Source organism: Nelumbo lutea, chromosome 7, assembly GCF_056320005.1.
Source record: "Nelumbo lutea isolate HS-2025 chromosome 7, American lotus-T2T, whole genome shotgun sequence".
Lineage (NCBI taxonomy): Eukaryota > Viridiplantae > Streptophyta > Magnoliopsida > Proteales > Nelumbonaceae > Nelumbo > Nelumbo lutea.
In genome coordinates, this window is record NC_142690.1 from 29743455 (window position 1) to 29767215 (window position 23761).

A 23761-nucleotide genomic window follows, 5' to 3' on the forward strand; every position below is an offset into this window, starting at 1 on the left:
GGTAGTCACAGCCCCGCAACGAGCTGCTCTCGAAAAATCACGATCTTGTCAGGACCGTGTTCCCAAGGAAAACTACCCGAAGGAATGAAATATGTATACCCCCCAGGAAGATTGTAAGACATGAGTATAGATTGGAGCCCCTCAGGCGTCATGGTCGAGGGACCAAACCTGTCTAGCATCCGACCTCGACGAGAGGTAGATGCCAAACTGCCCGAAGTGGCTCGGCCTACAGGTTCATAGTCATCCACAAGTTCCACCTTAGGATCACTAAGGCAGTTGGGGGATACGGCTCGGTTTGTAGAACCTACATCAGTCCTACTTGAAGAGTCGTCTGAGCTATCAAAGTTAGACATCGGGGAAAAGAGGGATTCAGGAAGGTACTCACCGGAAGAAAGTTTTGAGGGCTCCGGAGACAAGAACAAGCCAAAAACCCTGAAGGCTAAGTAACCAGCCTAGACGCGAGCTGAAAAACTTGGACGTGAGCTGAAAAGTTGGACGCGAGCTCAAGAGGCAAACCGTAGAAGTGACAAATCGACTGGGGTTCCCCACTATTTATAGCTACAGTAACCAAGAACCGACAGTGTAGATCAAAGACAATCCGACGGCCCGCATTCGCGCTGACCGCACGTCCCCTGAGATCGAGATGTGATTGGCACACGTCTTTCCGAAAAGAGCGAAACGTCAATGCACATCTTTTTGAAGCCGACGTTGCGCCGGCGCATGTCTTTCTGAAACTGACAATGCGCCGCACTTCTCTCTGCAACTGACAAAACCGCCAGTGCACGTCCCTTCAGAACGGCAGTGGTGCGTTTTTTTTCAAAATTGAATGACCCGCTGTCACGTCCCAGCGGCATGGATTTTTGAAATTAAAAATAAACGCGCGCTGCCACGTCCATCAACATTTACTTATGCTTTTCTATTAGATGAAAAGTCATTCTAGTGATTTTGTACTCCCCCCTGTGACTTCTAAATACACCAGATGGAAGAACTCAAAAAGCTAGTTGAAGAAGGAAAGATAAAGTATGTAGGACTATGTGAAGCATCTGCATCAACAATCAGAAGAGCACATGCTGTGCACCCAATAACAGCAGTGCAATTAGAATGGTCCCTGTGGACAAGAGATGTAGAGGAAGATATAATTCCTACATGTAGGTAAGGTGCCTACTGCAGGACATCTTGGTACTCGGTTGTACCTTTATGCAATACTCTATAAGAACTATTATCACCATTATTATAAACATTTGAAGAGTGCTAGTTGATTTATATGTAGCAAACTTAACCAAATTAATGTGTAAAGCTGTAAATCTACCATTATCGGTAATTTTGATGATAAAGCGTTTGGAGTCAAACTTTAGAAGAGAAGACTTACCTCTTGTGAATCTCTCTCTCTCTCTTTTCTTTTTCCTAAATATTTTCCACATTGTTTTAATCTTATAAGTATCATTGTATAACTTTCAAGATAGAATACAAAGTGTATCGCTCGAGAGAACGAGAGATGCAAGAGAGATTTTAGCCATTATAGAGTAGGGAAGAGATGAAGAAAAAAGACGATCGGAAGATTTTGTTCAGGGGTAATTTTGTCACAAAAAGAAATACAAAGTGTATCTCTCTCCTTTGTATACTGCTCTCTGTTTTGATATTTTTTCAATAAAATTGTCCTCTTTTAATTATTATATTAAGGCAGCAAAGCTATACTTATTGGCTAGAATCCCAAACAACAACAATCTCTTCCCTCCGGTCAAAGAAGTTGTCACTTCACTTTCGAAGTTTCCAGTCTCACCAGCATCTCTCCCTCGTTTTTCAACACCAAACCGTATTAGACTTCTCATCTTCTCTCTTCTATTCTACCCTGATGATAATTTATCTATAAATGCCGGGTGGAAGTGAGAAAGAACACAGGATTCATCCATAAGTTGGTGTATAGAAGAGAAGGATAGATATAGAAAGATGGGTAGCGTGAGGAGGATGAAGCTGGGCTCTCAGGGGCTGGAGGTCTCTGCACAGGGATTGGGCTGCATGGGCATGTCCGCCTTCTATGGACCACCAAAGCCAGAGGAAGACATGATTTCTCTCATCCATCACGCCATTAACAATGGTATCACCTTCCTTGACACCTCCGACATGTATGGCCCCTTCACCAACGAAATCCTGCTCGGAAAGGTTTCTTGAATTGTTTCTCTTTTATTTTTTTTTCTGGGTTTTCGTCGTTTAGATAAAATTTGCTTTCTCCTTTATTTTATTTTATTTTATTTTTCTTCTGATTGCTGCCGACAGGCTTTGAAGGGGGGGATGAGAGAGAAGGTGGAATTGGCGTCCAAGTTCGGGGTAAACTTTGCAGATGGGAAGAGGGAAATTAGGGGGGATCCGGAGTACGTTAGGGCATGCTGCGAGGCCAGCTTGAAGCGGCTCCAAGCTGACTGCATCGATCTCTATTACCAGCACCGAGTCGATAAACGAGTTCCCATCGAAGTCACGGTGAGTGCTTTAATTATAAATGGTTTGGTTGATAGATTTGATCATTTGATCTTACGAGAATTGTTCAAATTAGATGTCGATCAAATATTATCGGTTCTGCTATTGGTGTTCGTCAGTAAGGGCTTGGGGCTAAGTTTGATAAGTTGGCGACCATGGAATTGAACTCCGATTTTGCACAAATTTTGCAGAATTTAAATGATGCCCTCCCGATCCTCGTCGGTTCTCAATACCTCCAAAAATTAGGAACTAGCGGGCTTGAGATCGCACATTTCTGAATTCCACGTTACACTACTCAAATAATCTTAATTCATAAACACACTGAATACTCGAACTCTGTCGAGAAATGGGTTGCTTTTAAAGGGATGATCCCTGAGAGTGAGAGCTGTTCAGTGTGTGAAGCTTGGACGATTGAGACTCGAGACGAGCTAGCTGAGTTAGCTAACTCGCTTGGGTCTGTCCATGCCCGGACCAGGAATGTGGATTCTGTTCTTTCATTGAAATATTAGGAATTGGCTTTGTATACCCAACTAGAAGAATGGGCCACTAATCTTACCTATTTTGTTATTATTATTATTATTTTTTTTGTGAAAATATGACCTATTAGGTTCTGTACTTCTGTTTCTTATTGTCTAGGGTAAAATGCAAAAACCTCCCCTGAAGTTTTTGACAATCATAAAAGCCTCCCCTATAGTTTCATTTTAACAAATACCTCTCTTGAATTTTTGAAAAACTGAGATTGATGCACCAGTTTTTTTTTTCACCCATTCTACCCTTTTGTAAATTATTTTACATACAAAATTACTGAAATAACCCCATTTTAACTCAATAAAAACCTCATTTAACGATCATTTCAGTAATTTTACATAAAAAATTACCGAAATATGTTTTTTTGTCGAGTTAAAATGTGATTATTTTAGTAATTTTGTATGTAAATTAATTTTTAAAAGGGTAGAATGGGTATTTGGAAAAAAAACTGGTGCATCAATCTAACGATTTCTGTTTGACGGAAGGGAGGTTTTGTTGAATTTCTCAAAAGTTCAGGGGAGGTATTTGTTAAAGTGAAACTATAGTGGAGATTTTTATGATTGTTAGAGACTTTAGGGGAGTTTTTGTATTTTACCCTATTATCTATATTTTTAATTGATGGTAGGTTTGTTATTTGATTTTTTTATTAAATGGTTTTCTTTTTGATAAATAGATTTTTTATTTGATTAAATATGGTTTGATTTGTAATTAACACCCTACATCATTTAAAATCTTTATAATGACTCTCTTATTCGAATTAGGAAGTTGAACGAGATAAAATAATATGGGTCCCACAAGTAGGGGTGCAAATCGGGTAGGTTGGTCCAGGTTTAAGGTCAACCCTAAATATCGGTCCTAAGGTCAAGCCCGATTGGGCTCGAGTTGGGCTCATGTTTGCTTGGGCTAAGGTCGGGTTGGGATTGGGCTGGGATCAGGTTTGCCAATTGGGCTCAAGGTTTGCATAAACTTATTTAATATCACTAATTTTGACTTTTAAATAGAAATTTTGTATATTTTGCATATAACCATGCATGCACATGTACATATGTGTTTATGCATGCATAATGTTGTTTGTTCATTCATCCTAATAAAGGATATTTTTTTAAAATATAATGAAAATTATAAAATCTCTTTTTTTGTAGGTCTTAAAAATTTAAGACCCTAACATGGAGTTATTTGGGCTTGCCTCAAGGGGCTTGGTACAAAGGCAGCTGGTAAAACTAGGAATGAAAGAAGTTTAACATCATATTAGTTATTTGAAATAATGCAATTGGGAAAGATATAAAGAAACTGAATGTTTGACATGCTTGAATATGTTTTATATGCTATTTTTTATTTTACTTTTGTGTTTTTGCTTTAAATATGTTTTGTATTTTATGTTTATGCATTCTGATTGGAGTTAATAGGATTTTTAAAACACTTCATTTAAAATTAAAGTTCGATTTTTTAATCAATACTATTTTTAATATTTTCTTAATTTATTTTCAACTTTTTACATTTTTTGCAATTTTTTTTTATTGTTTTATAACATTTTACACCTTGTTTCAAAAAGATGTGTGCCTAACTTTGCACCTTGCACCTCAGGTGCAAAATACCCTTTGCGCTTTTAAAACATTGGTCTTTCCTAGGAAATACTACCCTAGGTTAGTGCATTTACCTAGGTAAATGGCTTATAAAAATGAAAAGGGCCTTATAATACGTTTGGTTGCCGAGAAAGGATGAGACTAGAAAGGATGGGATGGGAAGCGAATTTTTTTTTCTTATGATTGCATCTCGTTTGTTTCCCAAGAAACGATATGCTAAATTACCAGTTTCCTGTGTTTGTTTACTAAGAAAATCAGTCAGATTTGCAATGTGATGTTTTCAATAGCTTGACATTGTATTAATGCCCAAATCAGCACAAGAAATTGGTTCGTATTCATGCCAAAACCAGCAAAACAAAAGTTTTGTATTCATCCAAAAATTCAAAGCAAAGCATCCATCCATCACACGATGGTATTCATCCCAATAATGTGTCAAATACACCCTGCTATTCAGAAAAAGGAAAAAATGAACACAAATCAATGGCCGCATGAACATTGTTACCTTTGTGCGAGTGAGCAAAAACGATAATACCTCAAACCCAAAAATCATAAAAATGATACACATCTCAACCAAAAATGTACCATATTGAAAAAAATAACCACAAAACCGAAAAAAAATACAGAGCTTACAGTCGATTTATACAGTCGTTCATTATTTTGGATCTTAAAATAGTTAGGATATCTTACCTTTGCGCAAGTGAGAAAGGAGATTTGGACCCTACAAGTTAAAAAAACACACAAAAAAACGTTAGATCTACATGATAGAAGAGTAGATCTGTAGAAAAAATCAAGATTGCATGTCGGAAGGAATGGATTCTGGCCGGAGAGAAGCCATCTCTTCCTGTTGACAAGAGGAGCTCGATGGCTACAAAAATAGTATAAAAAATACTTGTCGGTCGTTGCCGGTCATGCTCGTGGTCCTACCTCGTCCAAAGATCAACGATAACGGTGTTAGCAAGAAGACCGTTGTTGATGCAGGTTCGCAATGAGGGTTGTCTAGAAAGATAGTAGGAGGAAGAGCCCAATCTTTTTTCTCAGAAGTTTCCTTTCACACCGGGGTCGCACCAAATCAACACAACCCCATTTCATCCATTTTGGGAACCCGTGTCCCACATGTTTTCCATTTTCCCTTCCCCATCACAGCAACCAAACATACCAGAATTCTAAGATGAGACGCCCATTACCCTAATTGATGGTTGTGTGCCTCAGCCCTCTATTTTCTTTTCTTTGTTTTTTTTATCAGCAAAATGAGTTCATCAATTGATGTTTGAGAAAATACAAAGTTTTATCCATACAGTCAGCCCTCTATTTTCTTTCCTAAAATCCTATATCCTATCATTCTCAGGTTGCATACTTGGATTTTGACCTTGCTGCATCAATTCTCCTCCCATAATACCAATAAACCCTGACAAGCCCATAGCTTCAACAATGTGATTATGATAAAAAATTTTCTGAACATTTTGTTTCAGCTGTGAAACAAATCCCAGGTTTAGGGACACCCCCCTATTGCTTTAGGAGGCTTTTTGAGTGTCTCAGCTGTGAAACAAATCTGGCGAGTGAGTGATCCGCTTCGACAAGACCCCCCCCCCCCCTTTTAATTAATGTCATGCATCTTTATTCTTCTTAATATAAAAGATTTTTATTAAAAATAAAGAAAAAATGAGATCCCCCATTCCTCTTCATCCTCCTCCTAACCCCCCCCCCCTCTTAAAAGGCTTATGCCTTTTGCATTTTGAACTATACCTCATGCCTCTAGGTAGTGGAACACCTTGCATCATGCCTCTGTGTTTTAAAACATTGATCTAAATATAACCTAGACCAACATCTCTTAATTAAATTAAAATGCATACATAAATGCTTTAATACTTGAGACTTTGGGGGTCATAAACAGGTCATTTAAGAGTTATACAAATCCATCTGAAACTGACATGTTTGTTAATTGTGCTAAACGGGTCGATACAATTTTGACATGAACACAATTAAGGTAAATCTAGGCCCACTAACTTTGTGTTGTGACAAATATTGCTCGCTCTATTCATGCACAAGCTGAAAGTTTAACCATCTAATGGTGGGGCAAAATTGCAACAAAGGCTCAGTTTGGAAGGAGTACAAATGCAAATTTGTAGAGTGTAAAATTTTGTATTTTGTATCATTTTGCATGTATTTGTACTGTATATATTTGTATTTGTACTCTTTCCAAACTGAGCCAAAATAGCACATATCAATTTCAAAAATAGGTATGAATAAGAACACCATAAATGCTGGAATTTTGTCTAGGAGAAACATAGTAAAAAGGTGATCACGTTGATACATCAACGGTGTATTCTAATAACATAAAACGGACCAATAAAAATGATATATGGGTGAGCACCTAATAGGAAAACCATCTTGGTGTTGGGCAAGGCTCTAAAAATTGCCTAATCACTTGGGCGTCACCTTGACAACTATGGTAGTTAATGTCACCCTGTTAAGATAAATTCCCCAAGCTCATCTATTGATTGAGAACATTTAGTCCACATATTGATTATAGAATCTCAATTCATAATCCTACAATGTAAGTCAAGGGGTAATTCACAGAAATACACATGACAAATGAATTGAGCAAGAAAAGAATGTTTTAGGGGCATATACTGTCCAATGGAAGTAAGTGATAATATCTTTGGCATTGAACAATAGTCAACTTGTCTTTGAATATTTCCTTATTTTTGTGTTTATATGCACAATTTAGATTTTGGGCCAGAATTAAGCTTTATATTAGTCTAGTTAGAACTGTAGAATACCTATAGGAGGGAAAATATGAAGTCTTTATGGTATTCTGAACTGAATCATGCATAGGGTTGCATAATCACAAAACCGTGTACCTTTCATGGTTTAGTGTCCTGCAAGTATTTCAATCTTTATAGGCCTCTTAAGCTTGTGTTTCTTATGCCATGAGAAAAACAACAATATCAAATAGGTATCACCTATTGGGGGTTTCTTGGCTCTGGGGTCATGGGGACCCTTGTAAGTCTGATACCCACGTAACTTTCAACTTGTTATTCTAATAAATTAGCAACCACCATTTTATTGGTCCTGACTAAACATTATGTAAATCAGCATAATTAGGTGAATTGTAATCATCTGATTTGACTTTTTTGTTATCAATACTGATTTGACCATTATTTGTAGAGCTGCTTTTTAATCTTAAGAAAAACTTCCCTCCGGTAAAAGCAAATGATTATAATCTTTTATTCATGTGGATTTTCAGACAAATTGATCTATTAAGTATGGTCCACAGTGGGTCCTTATGCTTGAAACAAGGAATAGGTGACAAATTACAGTGTTCTCAAACCCAACTATATATTCTATGACCAGATCCAAGATTCAGCCCTACTTAATAGTATGCTTATTCATACTAGTTAAGTTTGAATAATTCAATTTTCTTTTGGAAACCTTTTTTTTTAATGAAAACCGGTGCATGTTTTGAGATCAATCCTTTGCACTTCAGTTTTCTACATTTCGATAACAATGCAACAGAGCCAACTGCATTTATTTATGCTTTTCTATTAAATGAAAAATCATTCCATTGATTTTGTATTCTCCCCTATGACTTCTTACACACCAGATGGTCAGGCGAAATGTGAACTAGGATGAGGAGCCCTGGATCCTTCACATATATGGTTTTTCGAACCAGCAAGGTAGTGGGGTTGGAATATTTTATGCGGCCCAGGCTGCACAAAATTGGAATACGCACTACGCTTTGAATTCGTGGCATCCAACAACGAGGCAGAGTACAAAGCACTGATATTCGGGCTGAACCTAGCACAAAAGGTAAGAGCAAAGCACTTAGTCATCTGCAGCGATTCCCAGCTTGTGGTCAGCCAAGTTACGGGCGAGTATGAAACACACGAGCTCTCTATAATCGCATATTTGGCGAAAGTAAAAGAGGCCCTGCTCAACTTCCAGTCACATTTCATCAGGCAAATCCCGAGGTCAGAGAACACTGAGGCCGACGCTTTGTCCCGGTTAACCAGTACAAGTCACAACAACATGAGAACCGTGTACATAGAGGATTTACCTCGGCCTAGTATTCTCGGTGGGGGGGGGCAGAGGAGGTCGCTCCCGTCCTCGAAGCAGAGCCGAGCTGGATCAACCCACTCTCGAGCTTCTTGTTAGACGGAACCCTCCCTGCAGAACGCAATGCGGCCAAGAGGGTGCAGCGCCAGACAACCAAATACGCCATAATTGACGAACGATTGTACTGACGGTCCTACACGCTTCCCTACTTGCGTTGCCTACGACCTGCCGAAGCCGAGTTCGTACTCTGCGACACTCATGAAGGTCTATGCGACGGACACCTGGGGGCAGAGCATTCGCCCAAAAAGCACTTCGACAAGGATACTACTGACCAACGATGAAGGCGTAAACAGTCGAACTCGTCAGAAAATGTGACAAGTGTCAGAAGCACGCCAATATCCACCATTAGCCTGCTTCCGACCTCAAATACCTCGCCAACCCGTGGCCTTTTGCATAGTGGGGCATCGACCTCCTAGGGCCATTCTTGCCAGCAACAGGTGGGAGAAAATTCATAGTTGTGGCAGTGGATTACTTCACGAAGTGGATAGAAGCCGAACCTCTGGCAACTGTTATGGCCCGAAACATATAAAACTTTTTTTGGAAGAACATAGTATGTCGCTTCGGGTTACCTCGGGTACTAATCTCCGACAACGGCAAACAGTTCGAGAATATCAAGTTCCAAGAGTGGTGCCAAATCATGGGGATTCGGTAGAACTTCACATCAGTCGCGCACCAGTAGAAGGCACTTCAACAACACTAGAAGGCCCTGCCTCTCATTCAGAATCCGGCTCGCCATCGGCAGTATTGGCCATCTCCTGAGTTATACGTGAAGTGGATATGGCACTAACGTCGAGGTCGGGGTACGTGTTCCGAATCTTCCACCGACTCAGCTTGAACCCCCTTCTGTAAGAATTCACCATCAGGTCGTCAGGACCGTGTTTCCAAGGAAAACTACCTGAATGAGTGAAATATGTATACCCCCTAGGAAGATTGTAAGACATGAGTATAGATTGGAGCCCCTCAGGCGTCATGGTTGAGGGACCAAACCTATATAGCATCCGACCTCGGCGAGAGGTAGACGCTAAACTGCCCGAAGTGGCTCGGCCTACGGGTTCATAGTCATCCACAAGTTCCACAACAGGATCACTAAGGCAGTTAGGGGATACGACTCGGTTTGTAGAACCTACATCAGTCCTACTTGAAAATTCGTCTGAGCTATCAAAGTTAGACATCAGGGAAAAGAGGTGGATTTAGGAAGGTACTCACCGGAAGAAAGTTTTGAGGGCTCCGGAGACAAGAATAAGCCAAAAACCTTGAAGGCTAAGTAATCAGCCTAGACGCGAGCTAAAAAACTTGGACGTGAGCTGAAAAGTTAGACGCGAGCTCATGAGGCAAACCGCAGAAGTGACAAATCGACTGGGGTCCCCCATTATTTATAGCTACAGTAACCAAGAACCGACAGTGCAGATCAAAGACAATCCGATGGCTCGCATTCACGCTGACCGCACGTCCCCTGAGATCGAGATGTGATTGGCGCACGTCTTTTCGAAAAGAGCGAAACGTCAAAGCACATCTTTTTGAAACCGACGTTGTGCCGGTGCACGTCTTTCTGAAACTGACAACGCGCCACACGTCTCCCTGCAACTGACAAAACTGCTAGTGCACGTCCCTTCAGAACGGCAGTGGTGCGCTTTTTTCAAAATTGAATGACCCGCAATCACGTCCCAATGGCGTGGATTTTTGAAATTGGAAATAAACGCGCGCTGCCACGCCCATCAACATTTATGAGCAGTAGGCACGTCTCTCGCCTTCTCGGACACTCCAGAAAACCGAAGAACCCTGGCAAAAGCAACTCGCGCAGTCAAGATTCGAAGAATGGGACAAATCCACCTACCACCTTGCAAAACTCCCCGCACCAGGGCAAGACCCTTGGCGCGAGGTGTGGGGGGCAATTGATGAAGGAAGATTTGGCCCGATCTCACAGTTATGCGACACGTGGCAAAGGCAACAGCTCGACACAAAAGCAAGCCTAAGGCGTGAGCACCAAGGGGAGAAACCAGTAGAAAGAACTCCCTATAGGGGCCCGAACTCACCCTTGGCCCCAAACCATAAATTAATTCGAACTGGCCTGCATGCAACAGTTTGGGACATACTTCGCCGAACTGGCCTGCCTTGTAACAGTTCGGGACATACTTCACCGAACTGGCCTGCCTTGTAACAGCTCGAGATACACCTCGCCGAACTGGCCTGCCGTGCAACAGTTCGGGATACACTTCGCCATACTGACCTGCCCTATACATACCTCTGAACTCAAGACTTAGCCTCGCTCACCACTCCACCACATCGCCCTCAGGGCACCGAAACCAAATAAACCATACTATGCCTGACACCAAGGAAGTCCGTATCCAAGGGCTGTGCACCTGACTGATTTGGGATCTGACACTTGACGGCCGCACTCCAAACGGCCACTTGCCACCGCCTCCTGACACCGTTATCTCCAGTTTGAGAGACGGTTCCGACAAAAGGCAGTGACGGTTCTGTCCCAGCAGAAAGGACGGTGCCGAATTGACAGATGCAAGGGTAATCATACCCGACCTGACGAGAGCCTCGGAGCGAGTGCGCGAAGTGATTATAAAAGGCCCCCTACCCCCAACAAACAAGGTATGTGAACTTTGCGCTATCTGGTCTATACTTTGCCTTTCAGAGATTACTAACTTGAGCTTCGGAATTATCTCACCGGGTTCCCCTGGAGTTCTCTCATCTTTCCCGTTTCAGGCTCCCCGTCGCTCCAGCTCAGAGGCGAAATCGTTGACAGCTAAGACCGGCCAGATTGCGCTCCGTCAATTAATAAAGGCGTAATTTTGTCACAAAAAGAAATACAAATTGTATCGCTCTCCTTCGTATATTGCTCTCTGTTTTGATATTTTTTCAAAAAAATTGTCCTCTTTTAATTATTATATTAAGGCAGAAAAGCTATACTTATCGGTTAGAATCCCAAACAACAAGAATCTCTATCCTCCGGTCAAAGAAGTTGTCACTTAACTTTCGAAGTTTCCAGTCTCACCAACACCTCTCCCTCGTTTTTCAACACCAAACCGTATTAGACTTCTCATCTTCTCTCTTCTATTCTACCCTGATGATAATTTATATATAAATGCCAGGTGGAAGTGAGAAAGAACACATGATTCATCCATAAGTTGGTGTATTGAAGAGAAGGATAGATATAGAAAGATGGGTAGCGTGAGGAGGATGAAGCTGGGTTCTCAGGGGCTGGAGGTCTCTGCACAGGGATTGGGCTGCATGGGCATGTCCGCCTACTATGGACCACCAAAGCTAGAGGAAGACATGATTGCTCTCATCCATCACGCCATTAACAGTGGTATCACCTTCCTTGACACCTCCGACATATATGGCCCCTTCACCAACGAAATCCTGCTCGGAAAGGTTTCTTGAATTGTTTCTCTTTTATTTTTTTTCTGGGTTTTCGTCGTTTAGATAAAATTTGCCTTCTCCTTTTTTTTTTATTTTCTTCTGATTACTGTCGACAGGCTTTGAAGGGGGGGATGAGAGAGAAGGTGGAATTGGCGTCCAAGTTCGGGGTAAACTTTGCAGATGGGAAGAGGGAAATTAGGGGGGATCCGGAGTATGTTAGGGCATGCTGCGAAGCCAGCTTGAAGCGGCTCCAAGCTGACTGCATCAATCTCTATTACCAGCACCGAGTCGATAAACGAGTTCCCATCGAAGTCACGGTGAGTACTTTAATTATAAATGGTTTGGTTGATAGATTTGATCATTTGATCTTACAAGAATTGTTCAAATTAGATGTCGATCAAATATTATCGGTTCTGCTATTGGTGTTCGTCAGTAAGGGCTTGGGGCTAAGTTTGATAAGTTGGCGACCATGGAATTAAACTCCGATTTTGCACTAATTTTGCAGAATTTAAATGATGCCCTCCCGATCCTCGTCGGTTCTCAATACCTCCAAAAATTAGGAACTAGCGGGCTTGAGATCGCACGTTTCCGAACTCTGTCCATGCCCGGACCAGGAATGCAGATTCTGTTCTTTCATTGAAATATTAGGAATTTGCCTTGTATACCCAACTAGAAGAATGGGGCCTCTAATCTTACCTATTTTGCTATTATTATTTTTTTTTTGTGAAAATATGACCTACTTTTGTTTCTTATTGTCTAGGGTAAAATGCAAAAACCTCCCCTGAAGTTTTTGACAATCATAAATACCTCCCCTATAGTTTCATTTTAACAAATACATCTCTTGAATTTTTGAAAAACTGAGATTGATCACCAGTTTTTTTCTAAATACCCATTCTACCCTTTTATAAATTATTTTACATTCAAAATTACTGAAATAACCCCATTTTAACTCAATAAAAACCTCTTTTAACGATTATTTAAGTAATTTTACGTAAAAAATTATTGAAATATGTTTTTTTGTTGAGTTAAAATGTGATTATTTCAGTAATTTTGTATGTAAATTAATTTATAAAAGGGTAGAATGGGTATTTGGAAAAAAAACTGGTGCATCAATCTAACAATTTCCGTTTGGAACAGTGACGGAACGGAGGTTTTGTTGAATTTCTCAAAAGTTTAGGGGAGCTATTTGTTAAAATGAAACTATAGCGGAGATTTTTATGATTGTTAGAAACTTCTGGGGAGATTGTATTTTACCCTATTATCTATATTGTAAATTTATGGTAGGTTTTTTATTAAATGGTTTTCTTTTTGATAAATAGATTTTTATTTGATTAAATAAGGTTTGATTTGTAGTTAACACCCCACATCATTTAAAATCTTTATAATGACTCTCTTATTCGAATTAGGAAGTTGAACTAGAAAAAATAATATGGGTCCCACAAGTAGGGGTGCAAATCGGGTTGGTTGGTCCAGGTTTAAGGTCAACCCTAAATATCGGTCCTAAGGTCAAGCTCAATTGGGCTCGAGTTGGGCTCATGTTTGCTTGGGCTAAGGTCGGGTTGGGTTTGGGCTAGGGTCAGGTTTGCCAATTGGGCTCAAGGTTTGCATAAACTTTTTTAATATCACTAATTTTGACTTTTAAATAGAAATTTTGTATATTTTCAATATAACCATGCATGCACATGTACATATGTGATTATGCATGCATAATGTTGTTTGTTCATTCATCCTAATAAAGGATATTTTTTTTAAATATAATGAAAATTATAAAGTCTCTTTTTTTGTAGGTCTTAAAAATTTAAGACCCTAACATGGAGTTATTTGGGCTTGCTTCAAGGGGCTTGGTACAAAGGCAGCTGGTAAAACTAGGAATGAAAGAAGTTTAACATCATATTAGTTATTTGAAATAATGCAATTGGGAAAGATATAAAGAAACTGAATGTTTGACATGCTTGAATATGTTTTATATGCTATTTTTTATTTTATTTTTGTGTTTTTGCTTTAAATATGTTTTATATTTTATGTTTATGTATTCTGATTGGAGTTAATAGGATTTTTAAAACACTTAATTTAAAATAAAGTTTGATTTTTTAATCAATACTATTTTTAATATTTTCTTAATTTATTTTGAACTTTTTACATTTTTTGCATTTTTTTTATTGTTTTATAACATTTTACACCTTGTTTCAAAAAGGTGTGTGCCTCAGGTGCAAAGTATCGTTTCAAAAACGAGAACGGTGTTGGCAAGAAGACCGTTGTTGATGCAGGTTCGCAATGAGGGTTGTCTAGAAAGAGAGTAGGAGGAAGAGTCCAATCTTTTTTCTCAGAAGTTTCCTTTCACACTGGGGTCGCACCAAATCAACACAACCCCGTTTCATCCATTTTGGGAACCCGTGTCCCACATGTTTCCCATTTTCCCTTCCCCATCACAGCAACCAAACATACCAGAGTTCTAAGATGAGACGCCCATTACTCTAATTGAAGGTTGTGTACCTCAGCCCTCTATTTTCTGTTTTTTTTTTTAATCAGCAAAATGAGTTCATTAATTGATGTTTGAGAAAATACAAAGTTTTATCCATACAGTCGGCCCTCTATTTTCTTTCCTAAAATCCTATATCCTATCATTCTTAGGTTGCATACTTGGATTTTGACCTTGCTGCATCAATTCTCCTCCCATAATACCAATAAACCTTGACAAGCCCATAGCTTCAACAATGTGATTGCAATATTGATAAAAAATTTTCTGAACATTTTGTTTCGGCTGTGAAACAAATCCCAGGTTTAGTGTTCTTTAGGAGGTTTTTTGAGTGTCAAAGTGTTAGGGACCCCCCCCCCCCCTCTTTGAACTAATGTCATGCATCTTCATTTTTCTTAATATAAAAGATTTTTATTCAAAATAAAGAAAAAATGAGATCCCCCCTTCCTCTTCATCCTCCTCCTAACCCCCCTCCTCTTAAGAGGCTTATGCCTTTTGCATTTTGTACTACACCTCACGCCTCTAGGTAGTGGAACACCTCGCATCATGCCTCTGCGTTTTAAAACATTGATCTAAATATAACCCAAACCAACATCTCTAAATTAAATTAAAATGCATACATAAATGTTTTAATACTTGAGACTTTGGGGGTCATAAACAGGTCATTTAAGAGTTATACAAATCCATCTGAAACTGACATGTTTGTTAATTGTGCTAAACGGGTCAATACAATTTTGACATAAACACGATTAAGGTTGTAGAGAACACTGATATGGGCCCCACTGCAGTGGTCCCCACTGTGTTCGTAGGACAGCAGTATTTGTTTCAGTTATAGTAGTGTCAATTTGAGTCGGTTTGCTAATTCTGCTGTTATTTATTTCAGTTTTATTTACTTTCTTTGTTATGTAAGTATCAAGGGTAGATGTGTCCTTTCATCATGTACTAAACATAAACCTATAAATATTAAGAGAGTGGCGGCGGCAGATCTGTTAGAATCTGTCTCTCCTTTCAGCAACTTGCGTTCTCTTGCTTCTCTTCTATTCTCTCCCTTTTCTCTCATCTTCTTTTCTGTTTTTCAAACCTAAAACCTTTTAGGATTCAAGACTGATTACAGTCTTGATCTTCTACTAAGGTAAATCCAGGCCCACTAACTTTGTGTTGTGACAAATATTGCTCGCTCTATTCTTGCACAAGCTGAAAGTTTAACCATCTAATGGTGGGGCAAAATTGAAACAAAGGCTCAGTTTGGAAGGAGTCTTTGCACTGTACATATTTGTATTTGTACTCTTTCCAAACTGAGCCAAAATAGCACATATCAATTTCAAAAATAGGTATGAATAAGAACACCATAAATGCTGAAATTTTGTCTAGGAGAAACATAGTAAAAAGGTGATCACGTTGATATATCAACGGTGTATTCCAATAACATAAAACTGACCAATAAAAATGATATATGGGTGAGCACCTAATAGGAAAACCATCTTGGTGTTGGGCAAGGCTCTAAAAATTGCCTAGTCACCTAGGCATCACCTTGACAACTATGGTAGTTAATGTCACTCTGTTAGGATAAATTCCCCAAGCTCATCTATTGATTGAGAACATTTAGTCCACATATTGATTATAGAATCTCAATTCATAATCCTACAATGTAAGTCAAGGGGTAATTCACAGAAATACACCACATGACACATGAATTGAGCAAGAAAAGAATGTTTTATTCATAAAGTAAACAATTCACAGCTATCTATTGGACCTGGGGGCATACACTGTCCAACGGAAGTAAGTGATAATATCTTTGGCATTGAACAATAGTCAACTTGTCTTTGAATATTTCCTTAATTTTGTGTTTATATGCACAATTTAGATTTTGGGCCAGAATTAAGCTTTATATTAGTCTAGTTAGAACTGTAGAATACCTATAGGAGGGAAAATATGAAGTCTTTGTGGTATTCTGAACTGAATCATGCATAGGGTTGCATAATCACAAAACCGTGTACCTTCCATCCACTCTACTCATTAGAAAAATACACCTGTCAGTTTCATGGTTTAGTGTCCTGCAAGTATTTCAATCTTTATAGGCCTCTTAAGCTTGTGTTTCTTATGCCATGAGAAAAACAACAATATCAAATAGGTATCACCTGTTGGGGGTTTCTTGGCTCTGGGGTCATGGGACCCTTGTAAGTCTGATACTCACGTAACTTGCAACTTGTTATTCTAATAAATTAGCAACCACAATTTTATTGGTCCTGACTAAACATTATGTAAATCAGCATAATTAGGTGAATTGTAATAATCTGATTTGACTTTTTTGTTATCAATACTGATTTGACCATTATTTGTAGAGCTGCTTTTTAATCTTAAGAAAAACTTCCCTCCGGTAAAAGCAAATGATTATAATCTTTTATCATGTGGATTTTCAGACAAATTGATCTATTAAGTATGGTCCACAGTGGGTACTTATGCTTGAAACAAGGAATAGGTGACAAATTACAGAGTTCTCAAACCCAACTATATATTCTATGACCAGATCCAAGATTCAGCCCTACTTAATAGTATGCTTATTCATACTAGTTAAGTTTGAATAATTCAATTTTCTTTTGGAAACCTTTTTTTTTAATGAAAACTGGTGCATGTTTTGAGATCAATCCTTTGCACTTCAGTTTTCTACATTTCGATAACAATGCAACAGAGCCAACTGCATTTACTTATGCTTTTCTATTAGATGAAAAGTCATTCTAGTGATTTTGTACTCCCCCCTGTGACTTCTAATACACCAGATGGAAGAACTCAAAAAGCTAGTTGAAGAAGGAAAGATAAAGTATGTAGGACTATCCGAAGCATCTGCATCAACAATCAGAAGAGCACATGCTGTGCACCCAATAACAGCAGTGCAATTAGAATGGTCCCTGTGGACAAGAGATGTAGAGGAAGATATAATTCCTACTTGTAGGTAAGGTGCCTACTGCAGGACATCCTGTATTTACTTGGGAAAATAATTTTTTATAGTTGCTAATTCAAACTATGTTAAATGTTTCAGAGAACTTGGCATAGGCATTGTTGCATACAGCCCTCTAGGAAGAGGCTTCTTTTCATCAGGAAAAGAAATTGTGGATAATTTGGCTGATAATGACTTCCGGAAGGTTTGTATATCTCCATTTATGTGTGTATTGTGTTTGCAATGATGATTAAATTATACCGATTTTTTAATATTTTTGGTAAAATTTTCTTTAAAAGATTAAAATATGAATATTGTTGTCCCAAAATTTTCATGTAAATATTGCATGTTGAATGACGGTACTTGATTTAATTCATTTTCTGATTAAAAAAGCACTTCATTAATGATACTATTATTTTGTTTCTTGGAGTATATCATTATAATACCAGAAAATGATTGTATTATGAGGAATTATTTATGAAATGTTCTTTTTTCCTTTTATGATTTGCTGAGGTAGCAAAGTTGAATGTTGTTGGCACGATCAAGCTTTATATACAGAACCCATTTAAAGCCACTTCCCAATCTGAATGTCTACAGAAAGAACAGGCTCCCTTCTCGGTCTTTCATGATTTCCGAACTGATATTTTCTTTAATTTCAATTTATTCATAAAGTCCAATTATTTTTTTAACCTTGAGGTTTTCTTTCCTTTCTGTTTTCTTGTATATCCTAGCTTGGTGGTTTATTGGTTATTATTAAAGACTAAGACCATGGTTTGACTCCCAGATACTGAATCAGAAAATATTAATTTTTAACCCTAAGCTATATAAATCTTAAAGCCCATGTTCCATTTAAGAATCTTTTGTTATTATCATTTACATGAATTGCTCATGTAGATACCTCATTTTTACACACTTGTGTCATTTCTCTAGGTGATTTTCAATGGACTCCTGATATTTTAGTTGTTGCCTCTCCAAGGAAAGGTGTTTTTGGCCACTTTCTAAGCTAAAATTGGAATTAATCAAATCAGACCATTAGAATGCAATGAGCTTTGAAATTTCTAAGTCCCTTGATACCCTTTGGGCTCAAATTGGAGTTTAATTTCCCACTTGATTTCCCACCTAATTGGTTGGTCCAATAACAGGCCTCCATTTGGAATATTTTCCTCCTAAGCTAATCTTGGGCAAGATCGGGTGATCAAAGGCTTCTAAACTGTGGAACTATCCATCAAAGACCTTACGCCAAAGAGGCATCCGCATCAGACATCAAATCATCCATCAACCATATCCAATTAGAATTACCACCATCTAATCAGTGGCCTTAAAATCTTTTGTTCCATTCTTGTATATCCTAGCTTGGTGGTTTATTGGCTAGTTATTATTAAAGACTCAGACCGTGGTTTGAGTCCCAGATACTGAATCAGAAGATATTCATTTTTAATCCTAAGTTATATGAATCTTAAAGCTCATGTTTCATTCTTTCTTGACATTATAGCATAAATGCACAATTTTTTACAGGTCATGGGCAGGTTTGGGCAGTGGCCACTGGCCACCAAGACCTTAGAACCGTAAGGCCCTATCACTGGCAACTTATTATGGAGAGATTGATTGGCCAAAAATCATCTTTAAACCTGATTGCAATTGTAATTCTGTTTCATTCTATGAATTCTTCAAAATTTTTAGAAATGATCCATAAATCAGATGTCTGTTAAATGTCATTTGACAAGCAAATTTAAGTGTATAGCGTTTCTCATGTCACACCCACCCCATTATGTGTTCTAATTTCCTTAATACAGAATACATGGCAAATAATGAGTTAATGACGGCTCTGAACCAAAGATACTCCCTTTCTGTGTGGCTGAAGATCTGATACTTATTGTTATTTTTATCCCTTTGGAGTCTATTTTCTTCATCGTTCAGAAGCAAAATTTTTTAGTGTTAATTACTTTTAGTTTTAGTAGTTAAAAGTATTGTTACGTAATAACAACGTTTATGTTTGGATATATCATTTACATTAATTATTGTTTCATGTTTGAAATATGTATTTTAATTGTTGTAGCTTCTACCAAGATTCCAACCTGAGAATCTTGAACACAACAATAGCATATTTGAGCGTGTAAATGAACTTGCTGCAAGGAAAGGATGCACCCCATCACAGCTTGCATTAGCGTGGGTTCACCATCAAGGAAATGATGTCTGCCCCATACCAGGCACCACCAAAATTGAAAACCTCAACCAGAACATAGGAGCACTTGCTGTCAAACTAACACCTGAAGAAATGGCCCAACTTGAATCCTTGGCTTCATCAGATGCTGTTAAGGGTGATAGGTATGGATCAATGGCACCGACTTGGGTAGACTCTGAAACTCCAGATCCATCTACATGGAAAGGAAAATGATGCTTAGACCTGGGTAGACTCTGAAACTCTAGATCCACCTAAATTGAATGGAAAACGATGCTTTTCAGTTATATTTTTTGTTTTCTTCTCATAAAATTTCCAACTTACTTGTCTAGCCCCTAATATTTTGATTGGGTGGGTCGTTACTTGAGGACAATAAAGTTCTATGGTTTGGTAGTGTTGTAATTTTATGCTTTGCATTTTCTTTGTTGTTGTTTATTTCATGCATTTAATATTTTATGTATGTGAAACTGTGATTATTTGTTAGGAATGTTGGGCTGATAAATGGCTAAATCATTGGAAATGGATACCGTCCGACATTAAACTTTGTTAGGTGTGTGTGACCTTGCTCGATTTTAGTAGGTATTTGGCACCGAAGTGTTTGACAAGCTTGCCACATTAGGAAAAAAACGGAAATGCTAAAAGTAATCATGTTCGCGATCCGTTTTTGAAAAAGATGTTGCAATGATTAAGTATATGTTTTGAACCGTGGGTGTTTACTTGATTTGTTTGTAAAATTAAGAAAATCAATAATGAATCGGTTTATTGACAGGTTCAAAATATCGTATGCCCGACATGTTGGTAGAGGCGTATTGTGCAGTGTTAGTAGTATTTGTTTTTTTTTTCAAGTCTGGTTCAGAGGGGCCGGTTTAAGGTTTGCCCACCCCCTGAATCGGTCAAAACCTTGATACACCCTCTGTAGGGACATATTGGGAAGCTCTTGATGTGATACGTTTCCGGCTGATATGGATTGATACGTATCGATACTTTGAACTTTGCTTAGGCACCATTAAGCATCATATCAATAAAACAGTGAATAAATGTTAATGTATAAGATTGACATAGAAAAAGTATATTATAGATTGAATGTGATTTCATTGAGAAAATTATGCTAAAATTTGGATTTTATGAGAAGCGGGTTTGGATGGGTTATGGGATGCATCATATTTGTCTTCAATCAGATTTTGGTTAATAGAACCCCATATAGAGAATCTATTCTATCAAGAGGGATTAGACAGGGTGACCTGTGTACAGAAGGTTTGCTAAAACTTTTGAGAGAGGGTCCTAAGATTCCAATCTTCAATTTGTTGACAGTTGTTTTATATTTGCTAAAATCACAATCCCAAGTCCCAACATGCTTAAAGATGAAAGAAATTATAGAGGGAGCGTCCTAACATTCCAATATTCAATTTGTTGACAATTGTTTTTAGTTTTGCTAAAATCACAATCCCAATATGCTTAAAGATCAATGAAATTCTAAATAACTTTGCCAAATGTACAGTACAAATTTCAAAAAATATCCCTAAGATTCCCTTTGAAGTCGATGCAAATTCCTACTTGGGGATCCCTATCATTAATGGAAGAGTTACAAAGAATACTTTCTTAAGTTTCAAATGAAAGATTGTCAATAAACTTGCAAGATGGAAGAAAGTAAAAACACTCTCTATGGCAGGAAAATTAGCACTACTTAATGATATCACAAATATGATACCTCAATTTTTCATGAGGTCTTTCAAAAATTCCCAACAATATTGCTGAAGATATTGATAAATGTCAAAGAAATTTTCTATGGGCCAATACTAATAAGAAGAAGCCGATTCATCTAATGAATTGTAGGTGTGTTTGCACTCAAAAAATAAAATTGGGGTGGTCTTGAGCTCAAAAATCTCCATTGGGTTAATAAAGCTAATTTATCTAGGTTGGGTCGAAGAATCCTTAATGAGGAAAATGTTTGGGTTAAAGTTGTTTAAAGTAAATATCCATAAGAATGAAAATTTTTGGAGATTTGAAATCAAAAAAGGGATATCTTAGACTTGGAGGGGAATCTTGATGGCAAGATATCTTCTCAGCAGAGGTGTTGGATGAGAGCTTGGAAATGGTAGATCAATTAACTGTTGGCATGATAGATGGATGGGCTGGTGATTCATTGATTTCTGAAAATATTCCCCATGATTCAATTGAAAACAACGACCTTAAGTTTTGGAAGCTAAAGAAAATAAAATGATCTGGAGACTAAACTCTAATGATTTCAATTGAATTTCTAAGTTCGGAAGCTCAAATGCCCCCCTATGATGAAAGTTTTCCTCCGTCTCCTTAGGCTTAGTTTGGAAGGAGTACAAATACAAATATGTAAAGTATTTTGTATGCATTTTGCACCGTACATATTTGTATTGTATTCCTTCCAAACCGAGCCTTAATAACAAGCTTCCATCAAAAAATCTTCTTAGGAGGAAAGGAGTAAATATTGGTGGCTGTTGTAGACTCTATAAGGAAGAAGATTTGGATCTATATCTAAGAACCTTATGATTGTTAAGCAAACTTACATGGTTGTTAATCCAAATCTAATGGGGCTGAAGGTTCAGGACTCTTTTTTGAGAGTTTGGTGGTCCAGTATTTGCAAAAATATTACGGGACAAGACCATTAAGACTTGGAAGCACATGAAGCGGCAATAATCAGAGCTAGGTATGATTAAAATCAATTTTGATGCTTACCGTACCAATGCTGGCATTTGTTCGATTGGTAATAATGCAAGAAACCATCTTAGTGAAGTTGTTAATGTTATAGCCATGGTTTAAAGTATTGATACGGTACGCATATCGGCAGTATCGTATCAGTACATAGAAACACCCGAAACACCTTTTTTTTAGTTTTTTTTTTTTTCCACATTTTGGTTTTTAAGGAAGTTAAAAATAGGTATTTTTATCAAAAAAAGGTGGGGTTCCAAAAAAGGTGTTTCGGAACCATGGTTATAGCCATGTTATTAAAAAAAAAGGTATTTCAGGGCGTATCTTTTTCAAAAGATACAATACGATACACCCAATATGGGGTGTATCATATTGATACTTTAAACCATGGTTATAGCTGTTATGGACACACCACCCGGCAACGCACTGCGGAGCAGTCACAGGCAGCACGCACAGCAGGCCGCCCAGCTGCACGCACCGCCCAGCAGCCCGACAGCACGCCGCATGCACCGCCTGGCAGCGTGCAGCACGCACCGCACGGCAGCAGCACTACGAGACGTGCGCACCGCCCGGCAGTAGCAGTAGGGCGGGGCCCACATGACAACTCATCAGGGTGGGCCCACACTTATCTTACCACATCAGCTCTGCCCGCCAACTCGCCGCCAGCTACACCATTCCTTATCCCTTATCCTCATCCCTTATCCTTATCCTTATCTTATCTTAAGTAAGAGTTGTGTTACCATTAGGAGTAGGTAATTAGGAGTTTGAGTTTAATTAGGAATTTCCTTCTGTAATCTCCTATTTAAGGAGCTACAAATTGAAATAAAGGGATTCAGTTTTCCAATCAAGAAAGAGAGTAAGGAGAGTTCGGGTGGTCTCTTAGACAAATCACCTATTAGGAGAGTTCGGGTGATCTCTTGGACAAATCACCCACGCGATTGCCACAATAGGGTCTGTACGCAAGGGCAAGGGCAAGGGAAGACAGGAGTCTCTTCCGGTGGACCGACCCGTGATGAGATCCTATGCGTGGGCCCATAACATTTTGGTATCAGAGTCCGTCATGGGGGAACAAGAGTTGCTGTCTTCCAAGGTCCATGAACTGGAACACAAACTTGCAGAGACTAGCATGGAGGTACGTGAGGTCAAGGACTTCGACGCTTGCTGGAGACATTCTTAGCCAATAGGGAAAGAAACTCAGAAGGAACCGCCACCAACAACAGCCGCAAACCGGACTAGGTAGAAATGCCTGGCGAACATCAAACGACCGCTGTTATCCCCAAATACAGTCGGCTAGAATTTTCGTCCTACAACAACGCTAGAGACCCACTGGGATGGTTGCACCACTGCGAACAGTTCTTCCGCAACTAGCGCACCGATGGCAGGGACAAGGTCAGCCTGGCCGTGTTCCACCTGACCGA

At 38.7% G+C, this 23761-nt stretch overlaps 1 protein-coding gene across 3 annotated transcripts; it reads left to right on the forward strand.

Annotated features, from left to right (window-relative positions):
- Nucleotides 1–1388: 1388 nt before the first annotated feature.
- LOC148845928 (putative aldo-keto reductase 2) lies at nucleotides 1389–20063 on the forward strand. 3 transcript variants are annotated; one of them, XM_088953329.1, is made up of 6 exons: nucleotides 1463–2160; nucleotides 2275–2475; nucleotides 12188–12388; nucleotides 17325–17497; nucleotides 17585–17687; nucleotides 19539–20063. In XM_088953329.1, the coding sequence occupies exons 1-6, from the start codon at nucleotides 1948–1950 to the stop codon at nucleotides 19875–19877; spliced, it is 1230 nt and encodes a 409-aa protein (XP_088809455.1). In that variant the 5' UTR covers nucleotides 1463–1947; the 3' UTR covers nucleotides 19878–20063. The 3 variants fall into 3 exon arrangements, with proteins under 3 accessions (XP_088809457.1, XP_088809455.1, XP_088809458.1); XM_088953331.1 differs by lacking the exon at nucleotides 12188–12388 and having other exon boundaries at nucleotides 1389–2160; XM_088953332.1 differs by lacking the exons at nucleotides 1463–2160; nucleotides 2275–2475 and adding an exon at nucleotides 11801–12083.
- The last annotated feature ends 3698 nt before the right edge of the window (nucleotides 20064–23761 follow it).